General features: G+C 44.3%; 1 protein-coding gene across 1 annotated transcript; it reads left to right on the forward strand.

Annotated features, from left to right (window-relative positions):
• Nucleotides 1-276: 276 nt before the first annotated feature.
• Nucleotides 277-27,148, forward strand: UBN2 (ubinuclein 2). The gene is made up of 17 exons (XM_069967326.1): nt 277-927; nt 7,332-7,424; nt 7,701-7,802; nt 9,105-9,242; nt 9,990-10,099; nt 10,838-11,327; nt 11,410-11,480; nt 13,601-13,730; nt 13,839-13,957; nt 14,871-14,984; nt 15,081-15,224; nt 15,316-15,366; nt 16,247-16,289; nt 17,067-18,689; nt 21,001-21,244; nt 23,423-23,512; nt 24,847-27,148. The coding sequence occupies exons 1-17, from the start codon at nt 520-522 to the stop codon at nt 24,894-24,896; spliced, it is 4,020 nt and encodes a 1,339-aa protein (XP_069823427.1). The 5' UTR covers nt 277-519; the 3' UTR covers nt 24,897-27,148.
• Nucleotides 27,149-27,486: the final 338 nt, after the last annotated feature.

The following is a 27,486-nucleotide window of genomic DNA, read 5'->3' on the forward strand; positions in this document are numbered from 1 at the left end:
CTCTTCAACAAAACTACAACTCCCAGCATGCGTTGCGTGAACCCAGCCTCAATAAACCCTGGCCCTATAGTTTTAGTAAATGTCAGTTTTGCAGGGAAAAAGTGTCTGTCAGCAAAGTCACTTGCAAAAAAAAAGCGAAAAGCGCGGCGTCCCGGTTGCCCTGACAACGCACGCGTGCTCAGCGTCAGGAGGCGGCGCTGGGTGACGTCAACACGTCCAAACAAATGCAAAACCAGGAGAATAAACCACGTGACGACGTCGTAGCTCACGCCCAGACTAGGCGACCTCTGAGCGCATGCGCGCTGGAAAGCGGCCCTGTTATTATTTATGTGAGGGTCCAAGATGGCGGCGGCGCACAGGATAGTTAATTTAACGGAGCTGGTGGCGGCTAGCAGGACATAGGAGGGTCGCCGTCACCAGCGCTCCGGCTACACCGGCTAGAAGCACAGGGAGGAGCGGAGCGGCTCATAGACCGCCGGGTTAGAGGTGCGGCGGGAGGCGGCCGTGTGTGGGGGAAGAATGGCGGAGCCGCGCAGGGTGCCGTTTGTTAGCCTGTCACCCGTGAAGCCACGCGAGACTGTGGTCAGCCTGATAGCGGAGCAGCAGCCGCAGCGGAGTACGGCGGCCCCGACGGCGGCTCAGCGCTCCCAGGCGGCCCGACCCCAGCTCCCCGGCATGCAGCCGCGGCCTCCCCCGCAGAGCCCGCTCCCGCGGCCGCAGAGAGAAGCGGCCACTTCCTCCACCACGGTCCGGGAGGCCGGAACCTGCGAGAGCAAGGCGGAGCAGGAGAGGCCGAGCCCCCAGGACACCATCCGCCTGGAGCTCACCCTCACCGACCCCACCGAGGAGAGCTGCGCGGAGTTCAGCTACCGGCTGCTGCTGCAGAACGAGAAGAAGGGGAGCAGCGCGGCGGGGCCCAAGGCCGAGGTGAGAGCTGCGGTACCGCCTCAGTGTGAGCTCAGCCCTGTATCCTGCGGTACCGCCTCAGTGTGAGCTCAGCCCTGTATCCTACGGTACCGCCTCAGTGTGAGCTCAGCCCTGTATCCTGCGGTACCGCCTCAGTGTGAGCTCAGCCCTGTATCCTGCGGTACCGCCTCAGTGTGAGCTCAGCCCTGTATCCTGCGGTACCGCCTCAGTGTGAGCTCAGCCCTGTATCCTGCGGTACCGCCTCAGCTGCAAAACTACAATTCCCATCAGGCCTGGACAGCCAAAGCTAAAGCTTTGGCTGTCCAGGCCTGATGGGAATTGTAGTTTTGCAGCAGCCACAAAGCAACAAACAGGTTCCCTATCTCTTTTTTAAAGGGCTTATCCAGCGCTACAAAAACATGGCCACTAGTTTTCCCCCTCTCTTCTCTCCAGTTCAGGTGCAGTTTGCAATTAAGCTCCATTTACTTTAATGGAACTGAGTTTGAAACCCCACCCAATCTGGAGACGAGAAGGGGGGGGGGGGAGTGGCCATGTTTTTATAGCGCTGAATAATCCCTTTAAGGGGACAGGATAGGTGATAAGTGTCTGATCTGTGGGCTAGGAGATCAGGGACCCTCGTTGATCACCTGAATGACAGTTAAAGGGGTACTCTTTATGTCAAATCATCTGATTTCAGAAAGTTATATAGATTTGTAAGTTACTTCTGTTTAAAAATTTCCAGTCTTCTGGTACTTATCAGCTGATGTATGTCCTGCAGGAAGTGGTGTATTCTTTCCAGTCTCTTCCACAGTGCTCCCTGCTGCCACCTCTGTCCATGTCAGGAACTGTCCAGAGCAGGAGAGGTTTTCTATGGGGATTTGTTGCTGCTCTGGACAGTTCCTGACATGGACAGAGGTGGCAGCAGAGAGCGCTGTGTCAGACTGGAAAGAATACATCACTTCCTGATGGACATACAGCAGCTGATAAGTACTGGAAGACTGGACATTTTTAAATAGAAGTAAATTACAAATCTATATAACTTTCTGACACCAGTTGATTTGAAAGTAAGACTTTTGCCGGAGTACCCCTTTAAGTATAGAAAAACCCTTTAAATACCTGATTATTCTTGTCTTGGGGGGATAGGCTAATCTGTGATTTTCATCCATCTCTATGGTTATTTAGAGAAGGTTGTCATTCAGTGAATAGGTCCGCCTACTGGACCTTTTAAAAGGGTTTTAATTTGACAAAACAGTCCTCGGCCATCTTGTGCACAGGTGATGAGTTTCCGCTCAGAGGGATCGGAGTGTTGCGGATTCTACCGATCACAAGGATAAGGGTCAGACGTTCACTGCATTGGGAGGACGTGTGCGCCGCTGCTCTGTAACGCTATGGGCAGGGTGAAGGTGGCGGAGGAGAGTCCGTCTGTTTCTGTATTCAGTTAGGGAGACGTGGGACCCCGTCCTCATCATTTGTGGGGGCTCCCAGCTGTGGAATGGATGATTGTTTTCTGTGGGAAATCACCTTTAGGGTAGCTTCACACGTACCGGATTCACAGCGGATTTCACACTGCGAGTTTGCAACGACATCCACTGCAAATCCTGGTACTGTCACTTTAATGGGGTTACATACCCGGCCCCTTTAATCCCCCGCAGCCCATGCCCGCAGCATACATAACCTGCTTGGAGCCGCGGCTGCATGTGAGGCTTCCGTCAGTCCCACTGAGCTAATCAGTGCATTGATTGGCCGAGCAGGACCAACGGGAGTCGGGAGCCTCACATGCAGCCTTGACTCCGAGCAGGTTATGTATGCTGGGGGGGTTAAAGGGGCCGGGTATGTAACCCCATTTAAATTTCAACTTTAAATTTCGCTACAGGTATGTAACCCCATTAAAGTGACAGTACCAAGATTCACAGCAGATTTCGCTGCAAAGTCACAATGTGAAATCCGCTGTGAATCCGGTAGGTGTGAAGCTACCCTTAGGCTATGTTCACACACAGTATTTCCATCATTTTTTTTTTTTACCAAAACCAGAAGTGGGTTGAAAAAACAAGAACTGCACTTCTTTCCATTGTAATTTTGCCCTGTCAGTGCCACTTCTGACTTTGGTTGAAAAAAGACTGACGGAAATACTATGTGTGAACATAGCCTTACAGCATTAATTTCATCTGTAACATCTTTTGACACGTCATCAGACATGCAGAAAGTTACTGACTGCAGCAGGTATCACTGCTGATCCTGAGATACAGCCGGAGGGAGGGAGCATCTCTTCCCTGCCTGCCAAACAAACAAACAAACACCCCCCCCCCCCCCCCCCGACTCTTTCACTGCCTTAGAGGCCTATTCCACGGAGCGATAATCGGCCAGAATAGAGAGAACCATCAGCCGATGATCGTGTTATCGGCTGATCGTTCATTTAGGTTCAAACCTAAAATCATCATGAAAATATCATACTTTACCTCACCAGTCTGCAGGTCGTCTCCTACCCCCGGTCCCGTGCGGCAGCATCAGCTTCGGAGCGGCCTGTCTGAGCTGACAGACTGCTTAGCCAATCACTGGACGGGACCGCCACGGCCAGTCATTGGCTAAGCGGTCTGTCAGTTCAGTCAGGCCGCTCTGAAGCTGCTGCCGTGCAGCACCGGGGGAAGGAGACGACCTGCAGCCTGGTGAGGTAAAGTATGAAACAAGGGCTGCAGGGACATCGGTAACGATTGTCGGGCCGTGGAATAGTCCTAGTAAACGAGCGCCGATCTAGTATTCTTTCCAGTCTGACACAGTGCTCTCTGCTGCCACCTCTGTCTGTGTCAGGAACTGTCCAGAGCAGTAGCAAATTCCCATAGATAACCTCTCCTGCCCTCCAAACTGGAAAGAATACCACTTCCTGCAGGACATACAGCAGCTGATAAGTACTGGATGACTGGAGATTTTTTTAATAGAAGTAAATTACAAATCTCTGGCACCAGTTTAAAGAAAAGTTTTTTTTTTTTTGTTTGTTTTTGTTTTGTGTGAACTAAGATAGTTCATCATGCAGAGGGACAGAGGCTAACTAATTATATTTCTATGTGGCTTATGATTATTATTAGTATTGTTCTAAAGCACAGTGAGTTTTGACCCAGATCACCCTATAGCTTTAACCTAATGCTTCTCTGAAGCTGGCCGTGCTTTGTATTATAGTGGAGGCGTCACTGATAGACAGTGAGCGGTGACACACATGGCCACATCACTGCCTCTTATTAGTGCTGTGTCATCTATTACATTCAGATGTGAGTTTATCTGCCACATGTTGTAATGGATGCAATGGTTAAAGGAGAAGTTGTATTTCCCCCCCCCCAAAAGTTATCCAAATCACCAATATACACTTATTACGGGAAATGCTTATAAAGTGTTTTTTTCCCTGCACTTACTACTGCATCAAGGCTTCACCTCCTGGATCACATGGTGATGTCACTTCATGGATCACATGGTGATGTCACTTCATGGATCACATGGTGATGTCACTTCATGGATCACATGGTGATGTCACGACCCGACTCCTAAAGCTGTGCGGGCTGTGGCTGCTGGAGAGGATGATGGCAGAGGGATGTTCAGTGTCCCTCCAGTGCCCTGTGTCCCTCAGTGTCCCCCTGCGATCATCCTCTCCGGCAGCCACAGCCCGCACAGCTCTGGGAGTCGGGTCGTGACATCACCATTTTATCCAGGAAGTGACATCACCATTTTATCCAGGAAGTGACATCACCAGGTTATCCAGGAAGTGACATCACCAGGTTATCCAGGAAGTGACATCACCATGTTATCCAGGAAGTGAAGCCTTGACGCAGTAGTAAGTGCAGGGATAAAAGCACTTTATAAGCATTTCCTGTAATAAGTGTATATTGGGGATTTTATAGCTTTTTTTTTGGGGGGGGGGGGATACAATACTTTAATTAAAGATTTCGCTGGACTACTTTAATATGTATGAAACATCATGTCATTCAGTGTCAGTCATTCCCTGCAGTACCAGTCAGCTGGTTACTGTGTAGTGACCTCTGTACACTACCTGGATGGCAGAGCTCAGGGAAAGGGATAATGGGCATGTGAGACTGTGAGTGTCTGATCCTTTTGTTCTCTGGGAGATATGAGTGTGCATGTGTGGCCAGATCAGGAGCGGTAGCCAAATCTACTTGTGCCATTCGACTTATAGAAGCACTGAAAGAATACAGTGGGGTTTTTATTTGAGGTGTGTGCCCCCTCTTTTCACCCTCTACCAGACAGGTGACTAACAGGCTGCTGTGTATGTTTGTGCACATAGTAGCCTGTCAGTAAGTGTACTAAAGGTCCTCATACACCTTAGACTTTGATTGTACCCGTGACTTATGGCGGCCTTGGCCGTCATTCTAAGGTGTATGGGGCTTTCCCGGGCAACCACTGACTTAATGGTGGAGATAGGGGTACCGCATGATGGAAAACCCCTTTGTTGCAGGAAAGATAAGCTGCAGCCAGAGCTCTTGCTGCGACTTACCTAACCCTCCCCTTAGGGAACACAGGGACACCCTGCTGTGTGCGGCGGAGGACGGGCGAGATAACTGACAGCTAAGTGATTGTTCCCCTATCAGATATTGAAGGTGTGAGGGGATTATCATAGATAATACGATGTCCCTATGCTCAGTAGTTGGGAGTGCGGACAATGGCCGCTCCATACAGGGAGGAAGACACCGATCTGAAAATTAAACAAGTTTCGATAAATGACCATTGTACATGTGCTGCGCTGTGATCATTCTTCATGTCAGGCCTTATTCAAACCATCCGTGCCGTGATCCGGAGGAGGATTGCAGCACGGATCCCCTAGCTGGAGCCCCCCTGCTGCCTGGCACGGATCCCCCCCCCCCCCCTTCCAGCAGCAAAGATGACAGGAGAGCGATTATCGCTCGGTGAAATAGAGAGAACGATCAGCCGATGCTTGTGTCATCGGCTGATCGTTCATTTAGGGCCAGACCTAAAATCATCGTTCCCCCACCGCGCATCGCTACGGTTGAATAGCGGTGCGCGGCGGGTGACCGACGATTTGAAAAGCAGCAGCAGCATCATCATACATTACCTGTCCAGGCTTCTTTTCCGCGCTGTCTTCATCCCCGGGTCCCGCGCTCTCTATCTTCAGAATGGCCGGTCAGCTGACCAGAATGGCCGCGGCCTGTGATTGGCTGAGTGTGGCCTGTCAGGTGACCGGCCATTCTGAAGATAGAGCGCGCGGGACCCGGGGATGAAGACAGCGCGGAGAAGAAGCCTGAACAGGTAATGTATGATGCTGCAAGGACATCGGTAACCATGTCCTTGCAGCCCTCGCTCAACAATCATCGGGCCGTGGAATAGGCCCAGTGGCCTAGCAGATCGTCGCTCGTTTACATCATTGATCAGGCCCTCCTCGGCCCGTGGAATAGGACCCTAACTCTACATGGTCCCAATAACAAGGCGTACTGGGGATGTGGGGTCTGCATAGCTGCCTAGCTGTATTGTACGGTAGCATGACACAATGAAGCAACATTAGTGAATGCTAGAAAGCTGCAGCCGGTGTTCATGGGGCTCTGTTATTTGTTATACAGCTCAGCTTCTTTTCTAGAATAGGTTTAACTATGTTAGAGGCCACCATACATACTAGGTGGTTCTGTATGACCATACATTTGAATGGCCGCCTGCTACATATTCCTTTCAGGGCTCCCAATCTCAGTAACACCGTGTACCAGACTAGAGGTGATCAGTTGATTTCCATGTTGGATTCTTTCTATTTTTGCACAGTTCTTAAAGGAGAACTCTGGGTTGGGCTGATGTTTGGCAGAGTGCTGGGGAGGATGAAAGAAGTAACATGCTCTCCCCTTTCCTGCTCCAGTACTTGTGCGGGTGTCCTGCTGCTCCAGTCCCCGCCGCTTCCAGTCTTAGTAAGGACCTGGGACGTGTTAGGCCTGCTCACCCAGACAGCGGCTTTAGTGTGGTCCTGCCTTGGCTGCTGACTGGCTGAGCGGGCCTAACACGTCCTGTCCCAGGTCCCCTCTCAGACCCTGAAGTGGCCGGGATCGGAGCTGTGGGGTAAAGGAGGATAGAGTATTGGGTTTCAACGTGCTTGATAATTTTTTTTTCTAAAAGGGAAAAGGCTTCTGACAATAGTTGATTTGAGAAAAAAAAATCCCCAGAGTACCCCTTTAATGACAGGTCTGATGGTTCTTTAGAGGCCAGGTCTGTGGTTTCTTCTGACTTTACACTGTAGCCGTCACCCTTAGATGAGTAGGGTTGTGGCCGGTAAGTTATGTAACTATAAATGATCGGGTTGCGCAGCTTCTGGGTGTGTCGCTTAGACTTGTGCTCCCTATGTCATTAATATAATACAGTCGTGTATGACATAAATAAGAAGTATTGTAATAATCCCGTAATCTTCTCTTCTGCCTCATGTTACCTTCTAGGCCAAGATTCCTCCGTCTAATGATCCGTTTAATGACGAAGAACGGGAAAGGCTTGAAGTAGAAAGAATGGCAAAGAAATTTGAAGCAAAATACGTAAGTGGGGAAGGTGACGGGTAAAAAGCTATTATAGTCCTTACACTAACATGTACTCAAAACAGCTGGAGGGCCAAAATATGACAGACCTGAACGAGTAAATGTATTGTTCACTTATCCTCAGGATAGGTCTTCTGATCAATGGGGTCCAGCTTTTACAGTAGAGTGTACAGAGGCTTTGGTGCAGTGACCCTGACCACGAGGAATATCCTAGCATCCTAGTGCCCGGCCACTCTTTAGCGGAGCTCCTGAAAATGTGAATTTTTTTTTTTCCAGGGCGTGAAAAGTCATCGCCATCGGAAGGATCGAATGCAGGATCTGATAGACATAGGTTATGGTTACGATGAGACGGATCCCTTTATTGATAACTCTGAGGCTGTAAGATACTTTTTTTTTTTTTCCTTAACTCCATTCTTAAATCTTCAGTAGTTTCAGCAAAGCCTTGCATAAATCAGTAGTATGCGATCCAGTCCAAACCCTCCTCCCACCACATAACCGTTCATTTACAGAACTCACGGAGAGATCACATTTTGTGCTGATCATATGAGTTGATGGAGAGGGGAGGGATTTGTAGTGATTAGAGGCAGCGACACAGGTAGACTACACAAGCTGCAATAGATGGCATCCTGGAGCTGTATGCTTCTCTATAATGCTCTCTATGCTGCTGCTTCTTAAGGCCTTCAATAAATAGGATCTCTAGTTCTGTGTGTGTGCACTATACGGGAGTCATTATAGAGACTAGGCTTCATCCTCTAGCTCAAGGACAACTGAAAACGTGGTACGGAAAATGGTATATACAAATCATGTAATGGCCAGAAATCATGCTGCTCCTAATGTACACACCACAGCTTATCCTAAAATGTACTCCAAATGACAGAACGCGGAATTAAAAAGGTACAGAATGGGAGGGGTGCGTCCTAAAGACCCTGGATGTGAGATTAAATGGATACTCCAGAGGTGAAAAAACTTTGAATCAACTGGTTACAGAAAGTTCTTCAGATTTGTAATTTATTTCTATTTTAAAATCTCATGTCTTCCAGTAATTATCAGCTGCTGTATGTCCTGCGGGAAGTGGTGGATTCTTTCCATTCTGACACAGTGCTCTCTGCTGCCACCTCTGTCCATGTCAGGAACTGTCCAGAGCAAGAGAGGTTTTCTATGTGTATTTGCTGCTGCTCTGGACAGTTCCTGTCATGGACAGAGGTGGCAGCAGAGAACACTGTCAGACTGGAAAGAATACACCACTTTATTGCAGGACATGCAGCAGCTGATAAGTACTGGACGACTTTTTAACAGAAGTAGTTTACAAATCTATGTAACTTTCTGACACCAGTTGATAAAAAGGTGTTTTTTTTTTCCTTCTGGAGTACACCCTTAAGTAGAAAATATGGAAATGTATTCTAATTAGTGCTCTGGAATCAAGGGTGTTTTATAAATAAATAATTAAGGAATTCCCACATTGAATGGACATGTGAGGACGACCATAGGATGCGTTTACCTTTACTGCAGTAGAGATCAGATGTATAGTATTTTCTCTTTGTGACGTATACTTGCCCCAATTATTTCTGTTTCTTAATCTTTGTTCAAAAAACATTACTGCGTTCTTCATGTTCTCTTACATGTAATAATGAACTTTAGCTCAACAAATGTTTTTTTTCTTTTTTTCTCCCTCAATATTAGTATGACGAGTTGGTTCCAGCTTCATTGACTACAAAATACGGAGGATTTTATATAAACACAGGAACACTGCAATTCCGTCAGGCCTCCGATTCTGAAGCTGAAGATTTTGTTGAAAGTAAAAAGCACAAATCCTCGAAGGTAAGTGTGAAATGACGGCTGCGTTTATATTAAGATGTCTAATTGATATCATATAGGAATCCATTGCTTGATGGGGCTTTCAGCTGCTGTACAGTCGCATACTCCCTCATTGTATAACACACGCCCTCATTGTATAACACACACCATTAACACCTGTACATTCTTTTTACTGGATACTGTTGAGTGGAATATATAGTGTACTATTCCATTCGTGTTTCCCTGCTTATAAAGGGGTACTCCATAGACTATAAAAGTTTTGAATACATTGCTTTAATAAAGTTATAATACTTTGTAATATAACTTTATTTAGAAAAAAGGGAAAAAAAAGGATTTATTTACATTTGCACTTCTGTTGACTGGCAGCAGTATGGGATGACTGGGATCTGGCTTAAAAAAGGCCTGTAGTCCCTAAGAAAACCATTGGTGGCAGCAGAGGGAGCTAGGACTCCCCTTACTGCTGCTAGTCAACAGATGTCTATATGTACAAAAATGATACATATTTTAAAATAAAGTCAGATTACAATGTATTGGCACAAAAATAAATTTGGCCAGTCTCCAGAGTACCCCTTTAAATAATTTGGCTCAATGGAGGATAAGAACACACTGTTGGCTAATGGAGCCATTTGAGCTGTAGTTGTGTACACTGGTGCCTTTGAATGCCTTTTCACACAAATATATTCATTAGAAACTGCCCATGGAACCTCAGATACCCCAATATGTGTATTTGATCCATTTTGTTCTGTTTAGGTATCTAAGTTGAAAGATGATGATCGGTCACTGAAAAAACGTAAAAGGAAAGAAGAACCAGGGGAAAAGGAAAAACAATCAAGAAAACTGAAAGTCGCCAAATCGATGGGGTACTGTGCCACGGCTGTTTTTCTTATGTTTATACCTGGAAGAGCAATAAGCATTGTAATGTGGACTGCTCAGTGCATGCAGCAATAGATTGTGTCTTTACCACGTACTCTGTCATACACACATGGGGATCTTATAGTTCCTGGCTCACTGCAGGAGATGGGATCCAGTGAAAGTCTATGGAGCCTGCCTCATGCTGTGAGCTCGGGAGTTAAGTGCACATCTGCGTGAGGTCCTTTTATGCGACCTGATGTGGGGCCGTGCAAGGACGCAGATGAGCGCCTATCAGCCAGATTAGTGCTAATTTGCAGTGCCTTTAGAGAACACGATCAAGTGCGCTGCTGGATCACAAGAATGGTCCCTGCATCATACATGCAGCCATTTAAATACACAGGGAGATGTGCAGCTGATAAAATTACCAAATTGCCAAAAGTTGCAATCAGCCGAGGATCGGGCATTTTCCTGTTCCTCATCTGATCGCTGACACTTTTACAGAGGCCACTTATCAGCCATAGGAGCATTTCTAGCAATGCTCTTGGCCAATAATCTGCCCATGTAAAAGGACCCTTACTTCTCCCTGCTCATTCTCCCTTCTCCCCTCAACAATGAAAACTTTTAACATGTCTCTGCACAATGTTAAAATGACAGAAATGTCTTAGGGCGTCAAAATAACAGAGAAGAGTTATATGTAAAATAGGTCTTGGCTAAGATTTTCATTTTAGTCTGTGTGTTCATTTTAGGGTAGTCGCCTTTAATGCACATAAACCTGACAAAAAGAAGAAGAAACTGTACAAAGATTCCATGGCGCTCGCCGCAATGCTCCAGAAGTTTCAGAAGGAAAAAGATGCAATGCGAAAAAATGAAAATAAACCGAATCCACCGACAGTAACGGTGGTCTCCGCCCCTCCAAAGCCTAACCCAGCCCCTGTGTCTAACGATTTGTCTGACCTGACGCTCGGCAATGACCCTGTCCTTGCTATCTTTGGTGGCGGCAGCGAGCGAGAGCTTTTACAGGAGGCAGAATGTGCCCTTGAAATGCTCGGGGACTTTGACCTTGATAAACTATTGGATTCTGCATCCAATGACAGTCCTGCCGCTTCGGACCATGGTGAGAATGGTAACGTGGTGCAGTCAATCAATTCGGGCCAGGTGCAGACACCGAAACAAGTCCCGCCTCTTCCCGAGGGTCTTCCGGCTCTGCTGGAAAAACGAATCGAAGACCTGCGGGTGGTAAGTTGTGAAGACACTCCACTATCTCCTGAAGGGGCTTATTTTTTTGTGATTTCATTTGTTACTCTGTTTTACCTTTTAGGCTGCGAAGATGTTTGACGAAGAAGGTCGGAAAAAGTTTTTTACCCAAGAAATGAATAACATTTTGTTAGAGTATGTAGAACTTTATTTTATTTATATTTGCAATTAAAAGTGCTCATTTGGTTTAGGTCAGGGGTGTCAAACTCTTCTGTTGCGAAACTACAATTCCCATCATACCTGGACAGCCAAAGCTTAAGCAGTCCAGGCATGGTGGAAATTGTAGTTTTGCAGCAGCTGGAGGGCCACAGTTTGACACCCCTGGTTAAGATTTTTCACAAAGCCAACACCATTTAAAGTCTATTAGGCTGACAATGATAGACAAGTACAGTGCTCTTCTGTCGCCATCAGTCCAATAAGCTTTTAGTGGGTTGGCGTTAGGGCAGAGGGAATGCCTTAGAGCCGTATAAGTGGTCCAATCAGTGGAAATTGAAGTTCAACGTTTCCAAATGTAAAATAATGCACTTGGGGAGGAGGAATCCTCTATCCGAGTATCACATCGGCAGTACTGTGTTGGAAAAGACTTCAGAAGAGAAGGATTTAGGGGTAGTGATTTCTGACAGCCTTAAAATGAGTCACCAGTGCAACCAGGCTGTGGGGAAAGCAAATCGTATGCTGGGGTGTATAGCTAGAGGTATAACCAGTAGGAAGAGGGAGATTGTGATCCCGCTGTATAGAGCTCTGGTGAGGCCACATCTGGAATACTGTGTCCAGTTCTGGAGACCTCATCTAAAAAAGGACATTGATCAAATAGAACGGGTATAAAGACGGGCTACAAAAATGGTGGAGGGTGTGAGGCATAAACCATATCAGGAAAGACTTAAGGATTTGACTCTGTATAGTCTTAAGGAAAGAAGGGACATGATTGAAACCTTTAAGTATGTTAAGGGACTAAATAAGGTTCAAGAGGGAAGTTTTTTTAGTAAAAAACTGAGCTCAAGAACAAGAGGAAACAGTGAGAGGTTAGTTGGGGGAAAGATCAGAAGCAATGTGAGAAAATATTTTTTTGAAAGAGTAGTAGATACCTGGAACAAACTTCCAGCAGAGGTGGTTGGTAAATCCACAATTACAGAATTTAAACACGCCTGGGATAAACATATATCTATCCTAAGATAATAAGAAAGAAAATACTAAAAGGGCAGACTAGATGGACCCAGTGGTCTTTTTCTGCCGACAATCTTCTATGTTTCTATTACACGGCCTGATGTGTAGTGTGAACAGTTGATCTGCTAGATTGACGCTCGCCTACAGAGCCTATTACGTGGCTTGACGATCGTTCAGCAAGCATTGTGTCCATGTAGTATATAGGGAATAATAAAGCTATACTTAACCCCTCCACGCTCCCCGGTGTCGTCCTAGTCGCTGGCACTTCTGACATGTCTCTGAATTGACAGGCCAATCGCTGGCCGAGACAAGACAGTGCAGTGTCCTGTCATTTCGGAAGCTTCAGCAGCGGCTGCGATGGGAAACCCGAAGCACACTGGCTTTATTATTTTTTACACACTTTCATCCTTTGTCTGCCACACACCTCCTATTACTTAAAACGTGCGTGTTGACAAATGGCTGAACTTGCAAAGCTCCACGGCTGGTCGTCCTTATTATAAGGGGCGATATCTGCCTGAATAGGTCTGTTTCGGCTGATAATCACTCCGCATAATTGCCCCTCTACATCATTGAAATGAGGGGACATGGGATCCCCACTGTGGTTGGACTCATCAGTCTAGATCAGGGATGTCAAACTCAGGCCCTCCAGCTGTTGCAAAACTACAAATCCCATCATGCCTGGACAGCCAAAACTTTAGCTGTCCAGGCATGATGGGAATTTTAGTTTTAAAACAGCTGGAGGGCCTGAGTTTGACAAGTCTGGTCTAGATGGTGGTAAAAGGGGCCACCCTAATGATCAAGCAACATGAAAATGACAGGTTCCCTTTTAAGTTTTTTTTTTTTTTTTTTCTTTGTCTCCTTGTTGTTATTGTTTTGGACAATGTACATGATGCTACCATCTAACCTTTTTTTTTTTTTTTTCCTCTCTAAACTTGTGCAGTAATATCTGAATATTTTGTGAGTTCTGATCCTCTGTCACACAATAAGATGTGCAGACTGCTGCAATATGGCTTATATGTTTGTTTGTAGTCGCAGTTTCTATGTGACACTGCAGAAATCCATTAATCTGAACCTTAGTTATTCCCTGACAGCATTGAGCTGCAGCTGCAGGAGCTCGGCCCAGAGAATAGAAATGGGGTTTATGGTTACATTGAAGCATTTGTACCGTGCAGTAAGGATACCCTTGTGAAAAGACTCAAGAAACTTCATCTCCACATTCAGGTATTCTTATATTGAGACTGTAACTATAGTAATGTCACCAATGCAGCACAGGTAGGAAGAGGCCCGCATCTGGTAATGAAACATTTACTCCTTTTGTTCTATTACCAGGATGACCGACTGAAAGAACCACTGCAAAAACTAAAGACTGCCATCAGTAATGTGATGCCCGGCCAGATGAACAGACACCAGGAGGACTGTCAGGCTTATAACCAAGCTAGAAATGCCAAGTATGTATATGAGCCATTTTATCATCCAAGAGCTGTGTTTGTTTCTATTTCTTGACTACACAAATTCTAACTTTTAAAAGCACATATGTAGGTTTCTATGCACATGTGTACTAGTGTAATAGTCACAATAGTGTAAAAAAAATTTTTCAATCTAAATACAATGGAATACTGATATATTATGGGTCCCTGCCCCATTGGGGCTCACGGTGTAAATTGTCTATATCCATCAAAACAAGGGCAAATTTCAATATGTTGGTGCAGTGTGGGGGAAATTTGTAGTCCCCATAATATGCATACACGAACCTGGTTCACCATAAGCTTGGTGCAGATTCATACAGTACCCAGGACCCAACAAAAATCCAGTGTTCTATCATTGTCGGTAGAGGTGATCCACCTCAGTCAGTAATTGGCTTAAAGGGGTAGTTCAACAACAAAAAAAAATCTTTCAAATCAATTGGTGCTAGAAAGTGCCAGACATTTGTAATTTACTTCTATTAAAATTTCCAGTCTTCTAGTACTTATCAGTTGCTGTATGTCCTGTAGGAAGTGTGGATTCTTTCCAGTCTGACATAGTGCTCTCTGCTGCCACCACTGTCCATGTCAGGAACTGTGCAGAGCAGTAGCAAATCCTCATAGAAAACCTCTCCAGCTCTCCAGACTGGAAAGAACTCACCACTTCCTGTAGGACATAACAGCAGCTGATAAGTACTGGAATACTTGTTTGTTTTTTTTTTTTTTATAGAAGTAAATTACAATTTGGGTCTCCCAATGCTTATGTTTTATATGATAAAGCAAGACTATTTAGATGAGGAAGCAGGACTTGCCAAAATTGTTTTAATCCACAGAAACAAGTTCAGAGCAATGGAGACCTTGAGAGAAAATGAAACAATTTTTTACCACCTTTCACCTGTAGGCATCAAGCTGATGATGATCGCGACCGTAACCCTTCAGAGGAGGAAGATGAAGAGAAACCTGGAAAGAGAGTAATGGGTCCAAGGAAAAAGTTCTTCTGGGATGACACTATAAGGTAATATGAGATTACAAGCAGAGACTAACAGACAGATTTACATATATATATATATTATTGTGGCCGGTAACATAACTTCCCACCTATGTCATGTAGGAATTTACTGTGTAATCTAGTGAAGATTAAATTGGGATGCTATGAGCTCGAGCCCAATAAAAGTCAGCCTGCTGAAGATTACCTGAAGAACTTTATGGAGACAGAAGTAAAACCCTTATGGCCAAAAGGCTGGATGCAATCCAGGTAATAGTCACACAGGCTTACTACATTGTCAATGCAACATTTTGGGTTAACTATTTTTAACTCTTTTTTTTTTTTTAAATTGTTTTAATAGGATTCTATTTAAGGAGAGTCGCAGTGTACATAACCACCTTACTTCTAATCCGTAAGTATATACAGCTGTCCGCACAGGTCCTCTTACAGAGATTTAAGTGGTATTCTCATCTGGGCTTGTTGGATAGGGGATAACAAGCTGTTTGCTGGGGGCCTGACCTCTCCGCCAATCTGCCGCTCCATTCACCCTCTGTGGGGCTGGCAAACGTTTGAGTGCTGGACTCAGAAGCGTTCAGTGGCTTCATAGAGAATAAATTGTGCGATGGCCACGTATGTGCGCTGAGGCTGGGAAGCGGTTGGCCCCTCAGTGAGCACCATGTTATGCCTTTTAAATTGATACTGTCACCCACCCCCACCCATACTCTTGCTTCATTTCATCGGTGGACAGTGTCACCTAGGCGGCGCTTTACGGCAGTCGGGCCCCATCTCCTCGCTAGGGAGAGGACCCAGCTGCCGTGAAGCCCCGACTAGTCGACACTATCCACCAGCGATCTCAGGGCCGAAAGAAGACATAGACAAGTGTTATATAGGTATATGTTACATGTGAAGCATCTAAGCTTGTGGTTGATGCGCAGAACCGCACATAGAGTAAGTCTACAGTACAGTATCACTTAAAGGTGCAAAGGGACATCCCCTTCAACCCCATAATACAGCGTATAAGCGCCACAATTGTACTAGTGATGATACAAATAAAATAGCAAACCTTATTGGGCAACATCAGAAAAATGCCAAAAAGGGTGGGGTTTGCAGAATGCTGTACAGAAAAAAATCAGAATCTTGGGGCCCAAAATAGATGCATTTTTAGGAGCTTAAAATAAAGTCTTTGCTGTGGTACTATGAAACTGATAAAATAAACTATTTCTTTATTTAGAATTATTAATTCAGTGTCTGATTAACTTCATGTATTTTTTTTTTTTTTGCTTTTCTTGTAGAGCAAAGAAGAAAGTTATTTTGGTCCCAAAACCCAAAGTTAAGGTAATGGTTTATATTCTGCTTTTACATCTAAAGGGAAGCGGTCTCCATGTTGTGGGACACAGATTCACCAGCATGGATGTGTTTTAGTTTCCCAGAACTGTGTATAAGGTCTGTGGGATCCCTCAGTGCTACATTACTTAGTATTGGTTTGACTGCACCCTAGTCCTGTACCTGCATTCGGCAGCATTGATTACGGGTGCATTGCACTAAGGAGCGTACACCTCATGTCACTACTTCATGTAGGTTTTCTAGACTGCATGTAAATCCACATCAAATTAGGAAAACTTGTACTTTTAGAAAAAAAGTAAATTCGCCTCTGAAGTATTGACAGATTACTATCCCAAGGGGGTTTTAGACAGAATATTGGTATGTGAAGAAACTGTGGGGTTTTCGCATTAAAGGTGTTTTACCCTTTAAACTTGTCTCCTATCCTATCCATATGAGAGTGTGGGGGGTACAACCTCCGCACTCTGGCTTATGAATGGAGTAGCAGAATAGCATTTGGCTCTTTCCAGCAGCTCAATAGAAAATGAAGGGAGCCACTCATAACAAATGAGCAAGGGCGCCGATCTAGAGATCCATGGAGAGCACAGAGGTCGAAACACCCCCCCCCCCCCCCCCCCCCGATCTTATACTTGTCCCCTATCCTGTGGAAAAAAGGTTAAATTGGAAACCCACTTTAAGATTCACAGCAGCTCCAACAGTTGTAAAAGCAGCGTTAACGTCTTCTTCGTTCATTGCATTTTATTACAGTTTTTGATTTTATTCCTTTTGTAGGAATCAAGTCCTAAAAAGGAACAGAAGATTTCTACGCCTCTCCCTAATGCGCCTCGTGCACCTTCTCTGAATGCTACACCTATCGGAGGTCCGGCCATCACCACTTTCTCTGAGACTATTTGCCTGGATGATTCCTTAGATGAACAGCTTACTTTCAAAACCCCTTCACTGGACTCCATCTCCGAAGCACTGGCTGTTCTAAAGAACGGATCTGGCCCATCATCCAGTTCTCACACAGAAACCCCAACCTCCCGGCCAAAAGTAACCCTGAGAGAAGAAAAGTTAGCTTCTATCATGAGCAAATTGCCATTGGGTGGTCCTAAAAAGGCCGATACCCCTCAGCACACCACTAGTCTCATTGCAGGACACTCAGCCCCTGTACCAAAGAAGCCCCAAGATCATGCAACAGCCCATTCAACAGTGGTGTCTGGGCTCATTGCAGGTTCTTCCATTCAGAATCCCAAAGTGTCATTGGAACCACTGCCGGCTAAGCTGCTTCAGCAAGGATTGCAAAGGTCTTTGCAAGCTGAGGTATCCTCATCCTCTACACCTGCTAAAATGAAAGCATCTTCTGCTTCTCAGCCTAAAACAGTATGTGCTCCTTCTTCCACGTCACCATCTTCATCTTCAGTGCCATTGACCTCCTCGTCACATGCCCACGTCTCTTCCTCCTCATCACAAGTACAGAACTCTTCCTTGCAGACAGTCAAGGTCAATCCACCCATTCAGCAAAACTACGTTACTCCTTTGCAAGCTACAATAAGCAAATCTCATACTAACCCTGTCGTACGCCTGACCAGCAGCCCCCTGATCACTTCCACATCGCCCATTATCAAGACACCCGAGAAACCAGTTGGTTACAGACCGCCTTCTTCTTCACCTTCTCCAGGGAGCAGCCAGCATACACCAGTGTCTCGAACAGCTGCCTCTTCTACCTCCAGTAACTTAATAAAAAATGTTGGCTCTCACAGTACAAACCCAGGTTTTAAGTCCCCCTATACCATGGCTCCTTCACCCAAACCTACCACTTCTCCCAGTTCTTCCAGCTCATGTTCTCCTGTATCCCAGAACACTCCGCATCATAAACTGGCAAGTGGAATGAACATTGGACGTCCTTCCCCCACAGTTAGCCCGATCCCTACTGGACGAGGCACCGCAGTTTTTCAGGGAGTAAGAAACCCTTCTGCACCTCCCAAGGTCCCGAGCTCCTCTCCCAAATTAGTTTCACCGGTTATCAGGCATCCAAACCCCTCTCCAAAAATATCTATGTCTTCTCCGGTACAGTCTCCTGTCCCTTCTCCTAAACCCGTCCCTTCTCCTAAATTGACTAGTCAGTCACCGAAAGTACAAAGTCAATCCCCAAAGCCACCTAACCAGCCTGTAAAGACCCCCAACCCTTCGCCTAAGTCAGTAAACTCTACACACCCCGGGCCTGTTAAGACCTCAGTTCCCAGCTCTGTTATAAATGTGCCTATCAGCAGAGCCAATCAGAATGCAATTGTTTCAAATAGGACTCATATATCCGGGGAAACAGGGAGCGGAGCACTGGGTGCTACTAAACAGCCAATGCCTCACAGACAACCATCTGCCTCAGGGTCTCCTGTTGCAGCAGCTACTGTACAGGTGAGTCGGCAAAAACTAATGCTCATCAAAGCAAAATAATAAACGACCTAATGGAGTTCACATCTTGAATGAATATAGGTTTCGCCTATTTCCGAGGCCCACCGGATATGCAGACGCTGGAGGTGGTCAGAAAACTAAAAGCAGCTTACAGGCCATTCTATGCAGTTTATTTAAAGTGTCACTGCCGTTTTAAATTTTTTTTTTTTTTTTTTTTTGCAGAATAGTACAGGCGAATTTAAGAAACTTTATAATTGGGTTTATTAGCCAAAAATGCATTTTTATCATGAAAATGCATTTTGAAGCTCTCCCCCCTGTCTTAATGATTGTCTATGGAGAGGGGAGGAGTGGAGGGAGATGAGGCACCAAAACAGGACAACAAAGAGTTAATTTACAGCTACATCACCGGCTATCTCCTTTGAAGTCAGCACTGACCACTGAATAACAGCTTTACACAGGTTCCGCTGTGTAATCCTTTGTTCTCTGCTGCCGACTAATCTCCCCCCTCTCCATAAAACAGACAGGGCCCGACTGATGTAAAAGAGTTGAGATTTCCTGATAATGAGCAGTGAAGGAGAGAGAGGAGGGGGGGGGACCTGGGGAAAGTCTTTTTGAATGCAGATAATGGCATATTTGCCTAATAAACCCAATTAGAAAGTTTCTTAAAATCTCCTGGACTATTGATTTCTGCAAAAAAAAAAAAGACAGTGACGCTTTGAATGTTATTCCTTATCCACGGGATAACTACCTGATCAGTGACACTTTAAAGGCCCGTTTACAAGGGCTGATTATTGTTTGAACACTCATTCACTTGATAATCGGCCTGTGTAAAAGGGACAGCAATCGGTTGACGCAGCAACAAACACCCGCTCGTTGGCTGAGTTGATCTTTTATGCAGCCAGAAAAAGCATTGTTGGCTGCACATCTCTGTCTAAACAAGTGATTGCGTCTGATAGCAATGTGTTTAATGGCTACACAAATAATACAGCGATCATGTGGACCGGCCGCATCTTTATGAACTCTGATCTGTCATTGTCAGGGACTTAGAAACTCTTTATGAACCTGGTAAAGTAATTTTCTTACCTTCATCCTCTGCACCATGTTCATGGTATTAGTTTAATCCTTATGCTAATAAGTAATTACTGAAGTCAACTGGTGCTATAGAAAGGCACTTGTACTTCTCTTCTCCTGGATTCTGGAACCTGTAAAAAAAAAAAAGTGAACTATATGAGCAGCTTATTTTCAGGACAGTGTTTCTGATTCTGTCGTTAAAGGAGAACTCCTTTTTAAACTGGTGTCAGAAAGTTGTTCAGACTTGTAAATACTAAAAGAAAAAAAAGTAAAGTCTCAAGTCTTCCAGTACTGATCAGCTGCTGTATGTCCTGCAGGAAGTGGTGTATTCTTTCCAGTCTGGCACAGTGCTGTCTGCTGCCACCTCTGTCCATGTCAGGAACTGTCCAGAGTATAGGAGGTTCTCTATGGCTGTAAAAGTGACATTGCAAGGTTATATAACTGTTAAATAACTACATATTTAAAGATTATTCCATCTAATAAGGTGATGGTGTATTGCTAGTATTGTAAGAACCTTCTGAGCTTTTCTCTGCACATCAGCGCAGAATAATCCAGTTTTGCAGAGAGCTTTGCTAGGGCCCAGTTTCGTTAAATGTGAACATTCCTTAGTACCTGGACAGCCAGCGAAGTAGCCTAATAAGTAGACGAGCAGGCGTTATTTCCTGATAAGATTACACAGCTAATCTTTCCTTTTACGGTGAGAAGTTTCCCAGGACTGGATCCAGCTTTTCCAGGCACCCATCCAGGCCTAGTGAAGTACTGTGAATTCATTCATCCATAGTAGGAGCACTCACTGTGTCCTGTGTTCCATTCATTCTCAATGGGGCCCTTGGATGAATGGCGCGGAGGCCACACAGGCAGGATGAGCAGTCAAAGTTCCCAGTTTCAGCTTTGATACACTTTCAGCCAGGTCTATATAGGTTTTCTTTCTTTTGCATCTATTTAGGCATCTGCTCATGATAGCAGGTCTGTAGTGAGTGAAAGGGTTAAATTGTCCTGACTTGTCTGAATGGAAAATCTTAGGAACTTACAAAAGTTTTCAATGTGTTTATGCTGTTCCAGAATGTGCTGTTCGCCCTGTCTTGGAATCTTGTAAATCTAACCATATTGTAGTGTAAACAGGGGATGGGATACCAGATGAGCAGCCATGTGGCAGTGATGCAGCATTCCGCCTGATGTCCTGTGATTTGTTTATTAGACCCGTGTGGTAATGTGTTTTCTAATTTTACGATTTCTTTTTCAGTCTGCTGCAGCATCTCTCCTTGCAAATACGGCACCGCTGACGCTCATGACATCACCGCTATCTGTAACAAACCCAAATGTGACGGCAACCTCCCTTAATCCATTTGGCATGTTGGGCGGACTGGTACCGGTCACCATGCCATTCCAGTTTCCTTTGGAGCTGCTCAACTTTGGGAGTGACACTGCTGGTGCAGTCACGTCCCCAGGTCCTACCTCAGCAGCTTTCCACCACAATCTCACACAGAGTAAGAATCGTTCCTCTTAAGTTTATTGCTCCTGTAAAATATACTAAAGACTTGTTTATCTGCATGTCACAGGAGTTTACACTGGTTATCCTTCATTAAAGTGGTTTTCTCTTCCCTGTGTTGGGCTTCAGGCCCTATAAGTCCTGTGTGTGGCTGCCGGACGCCATAAGAAAGCTGAAAGCTTGTAACTGGTGTGTTGCGCAATTTGCGTAACCTTCCATTGCATAGCCCTGGGAGCTGTATAGTTTACATAACTGCGTCATTTGCGTAACTCCCATTAAAGTTAATGCAGTTTGCTGAACACTCCTGTCATAAGGTCAATGACGTAGCTCATGGGGAGACTCAATTTGAGACACTCCCGATAAGTCAGTGGGAGTAACGCAAATTGCCTTTAGCTGTTTTCGGCTTCCTAACCACCTCCAGGTGCTTTCTATATCCACCTCCTGCCGACTGTAGAATAAAAAGGACCCCAGCCCGGAGTACCCCTTTAAGGGCTTGCTCTCATTACATCATAATGTTGAAAAGACTGTGTCACGTGTGCTGAATATATCCTTATGACTTCAACAGACAGGCATTTGTCATCCAGGAAATATGGCTGTAATATATTTCCTTAACTGTATAGAAAAGTGTAGCCTGCTAATGTCACATTATGTTTATACAGTAGCCAATGTCAAAGCCTTTCTGTAAAAACTTTACATTCGACAAAAATTATACTGAATGCTGAAACATAATGTGAACAAACCTGTATATTGTCCTTGTGGAGGGGAATAGCACTGTTACTTCAGTAAGAGGTTTATCACATAATGCTTAATGCTCTTTGTCATGAGAACAAAATCTCTGAGACGTCAAAAGAAACGACTAGAGATGGGAGCAGAAATGTGAACTGGACCTCAGTTTTTTTTTTTTCTTATGTTTTAGTGTCCTCATGATTGACAATGATTTTTAATACCCTTGGTGACACCATTGCAGCTTTTTCTAACCTATAAACATTGATTACTTATCCTGATGTAAAATGTGTTACCAGCCCTGGTTATAGTGAATGCTGGGGCCTATAGCTTTAAGAGCTGTCACAAATCCCCCATTGTCACTTATTTTCACTGTAGCTCCCATTGAAGTCAGTGATAGCTTCAGGACTATCCAAGGCGAAGGGCCCTATTACACACACAGATTTATCTGACAAATCCTTGAAGCCAAAGCCAGGAACAGACTATTAACAGAAAAGGTCATAAAGTAAAGACTGAGATTTCTCCTTATCAAATCCATTCCTGGCTTTCGTCTCAGAAATCTGTCAGATAATCTGGCTGCAATAGGGCCTTAAGAGCCATGGTACAGTTTTTGGGTTTTTTTTTTTTTCCGCCCTTGTGAACTTGCCCTTAAATTTTCCGCATCATTTCAGACCAAAACTTAGTTGTCTGTGAAGTTGGGAGACTGTTGTGATATCATGGTGCCTATGGTTTGGGCAGCAAAAATCTGACAGACCGGTATATTGGTTCAACTGGTATATCATTTATTTGTTTATTTTTAGGGGTACAAACCATACTGGCTTTAAATGACAACTCCAGGCAAAATCTATTTTTTAATATGTTATTACATAAGCAAAGTTAAACAAATTCCTAACATACATTAATTATGGGAAATGCACATATACTGACATTTCCCTCAATTTAGTAGATCAGGCAGGCTTCAATTTCACGACCGGGTCTAATACCTGAAGGGTCCAGCAGGGGGCTCAGTATATGTAGAAGTATAGAAGTCCACCCAAACAATTGACATGTCCGTTCTTTGGGCAGATGGCGGATTTCGTTTGAGAATCTATGGGACTGGTGGAAATTTCCATGCGTATTCCATAGTGTGCACATACCATTGCGGAGATGTGCATTTATCTATGCTATAAATGCTGAACACACACCCTCCCTACACATTGGCTGCCCCCGACATGTCCGTTCTTTGGGCAGACTGCACATTGAGCCTGAGGATATCATTGAGTCAATGGGACAGACAGAACTTCAAGCGGAGACCGCTGTGTGGCTTCTGCTTGAAGATTCCGCGATTGTTCCGTAGTGTGAACAGTTCTCTGTAGAAAACACAGTAATCCTTTTATCTCTGTAGAAAATATTGCATACAGAATATTGTGTATTTTTTTTTTCTTGTCTTCAGTTTTCTCTTTATCACTCTCAGATATACTAAAAGGATTACAGACCACCGCAACGCACACACCTACCATCTCTCACTCCGCTTTGCCTCCTCACTTGCAACAAGGATACAAAGGTAAGCGACGCAGTTACTGAATGTTCATCTGCACCAAAATGTATCAAAGGGATTACACAGCAGTTTCCTATACAAAGATTAGGAGGACATATAATTTATAGCTAGAGTATTCCTGGATACAGGCACTATATACTGTATCATTTTATAATATGTCAGCGGTAGGTGGATCCGAACATATGGCTATATCTTTGCACAGTGGGGGAGATTTATCAAACATGGTGTAAAGTGAAACTGGCTCAGTTGCCCCTAGCAACCAATCAGATTCCACCTTTCATTTTCCAAAGAGTCTGTGAGGAATGAAAGGTGGAATCTGATTGGTTGCTAGGGGCAACTGAGCCAGTTTCACTTTACACCATGTTTGATAAATCTCCCCTAGTGCGTATACTGAATCCCCCCCCCTTTTTTTAACCCTTTATGGGTATGAGAAGATCAGGAATCGGACTGCACAGAGGTAAGTACTATATCTCTGGCAGTTATGGAAATCCCTATTGGATACTTGTAACGCTTCGATCGCGGCGGCGGCTGTCAACAACGGTGAGAACATGACTGGTGATACCAGCTGGTCCTCACCCTCTATGAAGCCGGCTCAGCTCCTGAGCTCACGTCATAGGGCCCCCTAAACCCTATGGCGCACCAGTACGGCATGGGATGCTTGGGAACAGGAGGTTATGCTGTACCGATATGTCATGGGCCGTTTGGAAACAGGAGGTTATGCTGTACTGGTACGTCATGGGTCATTTGGGAACAGGCAGCTATGCCATACCAGTGCTACATGGGTCATTTAGGCGTTAATAGTTCTGACCTTTTCATACATGGAGACTAGTGATCGAATAGTGAAATATTCGATATTCGTACGAATATCTCCCTGATATTCGACTATTCGATCGAATATTCGATCCCATTAAAGTCTATGGGAACAAGTATTCGATTATTGAAAAACAACTATTCGACCACTTGGAGGTTCACCAAGTCCACAATGACACCTCAAGGAAAGGAGATTTGAACGCTTATCGAATATTCGGCGTACTATTCGATATTATTCGATACTGTCGAGTACCTTACTATTCGATCGAATATCTATTCGATCGAATATCTATTCGATCGAACAGTATTCACTCATCACTAATGGAGACTTTTTTTTTTTTTAATACCTTTTTTATGTATTTTAAATAGGGAAACTTTGACTCATTTTGAGGCATTGGGTTAACAGATTTGTCAACCATTTGCATCCTCATTTATGATATACAGCTCGCAAAAATAAGAAAAAAAGTATATTTCAGATTTGGCTCTATTAAGGAGATTTTTGTTTTTATTTCCCTTTTTATATATTCAAGATGCAGCTCAAAGTAAAGGGGACTCTAAATTGCAACGTAAAAACCCATGACATCTGACCAACGGAACTAAGCGGGACAAGTCGATTTTAAAATTTATTCTTCTGGTTGGCTCGGACAGTCCTATGGGAAAGCGCTTCGCCGTCAGAAAAAGTTGCCGTGTGCTGTCTATGTTTACATTAATCCTAAGCACTGTGGAAAGCAGAACGAATACTTGATCAAAGCGAGAGGAAGAAGGCAGCGGGAGACTGTTCACGAGCATGGCTGGCTATAAGTTGGTGCTATCAAGCCACAAAAGGATTTCTTCTAGGGGCGATGGGAGGAAGAGGTTCCCAACCCCCCCCCCCCCTGCCCGCGCCCCCCCTCTTATAACCTTAAATAATCACTGGGCTAAATGATTGTTTTATATTTATTTTTGTTGCAGGTATCATAGAGCATAAACCACGTGAAGTGGATAAGTTTGCATTCCATTCTATATTACTGAGAATTGCAGAACAAGGCTGCTGGCGAAACGTAGTTACGAATAAAATCCGGAATACACCCCTTGTGCCCCACTGTCAAAGAAACTTATATTTGTGGAATCTCACAGATCATTATTTAACTCGAGTGGGACTTTATTTTTCATTTTTGTTCCAGATGGTCTATAAGCATAATTAATTGCCTTATTTTTTATTTAACAGTCGGGAAAAAAAAACTTTAAAAAAAAAAATCACGTAGGATTAAAGCTTTTTTTAAAAAAATTCTTGCACAAAGGTTCGAAACGATACCGTCTTGGGAAGTTGATTTTTTTTTTTTTTTTATAGTAGATACCTTTTTTTTGTGGGAGGGAGCATTTAAAGGAAATCATGAGACTGATGGTAAGATTCGCTTTCATCGAGGAGTACTAAAGGCATCAAAGGGTTGGTGCGAGTGGCACGGTAATGCTGGTTACGAGCATTTCAAGATAAAAGTATTAAGTGAAACAAAAAGAAAAAAAGGAAAGAGAAAATTATTAAACTATACCGTTTCCACCAGTGTTTAATACTTGAAAAAAGATTTTTTTTTTTTTTTTTTTTTTATATTGTTTCTCTGAATATTTATAACAATTTGGTTGAAAACTAAAAAGGATGGTAACCTGATAAGTCTGTGAATCAGTTCTGTTAATGCCTAACCCAGTATTTTCTTTTTTTTATTGTATGTTGTTGGTTTATATTCAAGGCTGTATTTTATTATTAAGGGGGTATTCTGGATGCATTACTTAGAAGAAGACTTCAAGGTGGTATGAATTGGGGGAGAAAAAAAAAAATCCCTTTACTTGCCTGCCTTTATTCCCCAACAAGAGCCGTTCCGGTGGTGGCTGTACCTGCTTTCAGTGCTTTATGCTTTCCATTCCTGATTGGCTGAGCGGGCAGCCTGTCCCATCCATTGATTGGCTGAGCGGGCAGCCTGTCCCATCCATTGATTGGCTGAGTGGGCATTTCCTGTATGTCAGGAGGAAGAGCGGGAAGTGCTGACAGTGATGACTGTCACCTGCAGGGGACCAGTGGTAGGCGAATACAGTTAGAATTTTTGATGCCATTCTGAAGTTTTCTAGATATACAATTATTCATCTGGAATACCCCTTTAAGACATGGCTCTCATACGGCTCCATACTGAATCTAAATATTAAGTTCCAAGATTGGCTTGTGTCCTGTCCGTTTTATATATGATAAATGTTTCCCTGCGTTTTTTTTCCTCATGGGTGCTATTTATTTTTTACCACTGAATATACAGCTTCTGTAGTTGTCCATGTTACAGTCACCTACCTTAAGGGTACGAACACACAGGGCGGATCCCTGTCCTGTACTTTGTATGGGAAGCCATACTCGCAGTGGGAGTATGTAAGCAGACCGCCCCGTTAACCCCCAGCTGGACGGAGCATATACTTGATTTGCTCCAGGATCCAGCTTGCTTTAGTGGTTCCCGGCTAGACGCCCCGCTCAGCCAATCAGTATTCTGCGTTGGGGTCAGCACTCTGAGGCCTTGTTATTGTTAAACTATTTCTGATTGAGATCAACTGTGAGAGTTTGGGGAGTTGCAGCTAAAAGGGGTATTTAGCATTAAAATTCCTTATCCCCTATCCTCAGGATACGTGTCAGGACATGGCGGCTCTTAGATCTTTATTAGGAATGGAGCAACAAGTCGCACAGATTAGCTGAGGAGCTCCCATAGGCAATGCATAGAGCGATGACTCTATTCACAACAAGGAGCAGGCCCCTCATTGTAGACTTAGGTCATACCTCCCACCATCAGCCACCTATCCCCCTATCCTGTGGATGGGGGGGGGGGGAATAAATTGTACCCCAGTATACCCTTTTTAATATGGATGGGAAAATGCAATAGTGCTCCAGCTGTATAGAAGTGGTCTTAGGTATAATTTGGACTATATGGCTTCTTTTTTTTCCCAGTACATAAGAGCTCCCGATGGCAGTATATATATATTCCAATGTTTCAGGCACTTTACAGAACAGAAAACATTCTGACCTTAATGCTCTTACAATGTAGATTTCTAAACAAATCACATGATTTGTTCTGCATAATACAATGTTTAAAGGGGTACTCTGGCGAAAGTTTTTTCTCTTTCTTTTTTTCGGATCAAATGGTGTCAGAAAGTTGTATATATCC

This window comes from Dendropsophus ebraccatus, chromosome 4 (genome assembly GCF_027789765.1).
Source record: "Dendropsophus ebraccatus isolate aDenEbr1 chromosome 4, aDenEbr1.pat, whole genome shotgun sequence".
NCBI lineage: Eukaryota > Metazoa > Chordata > Amphibia > Anura > Hylidae > Dendropsophus > Dendropsophus ebraccatus.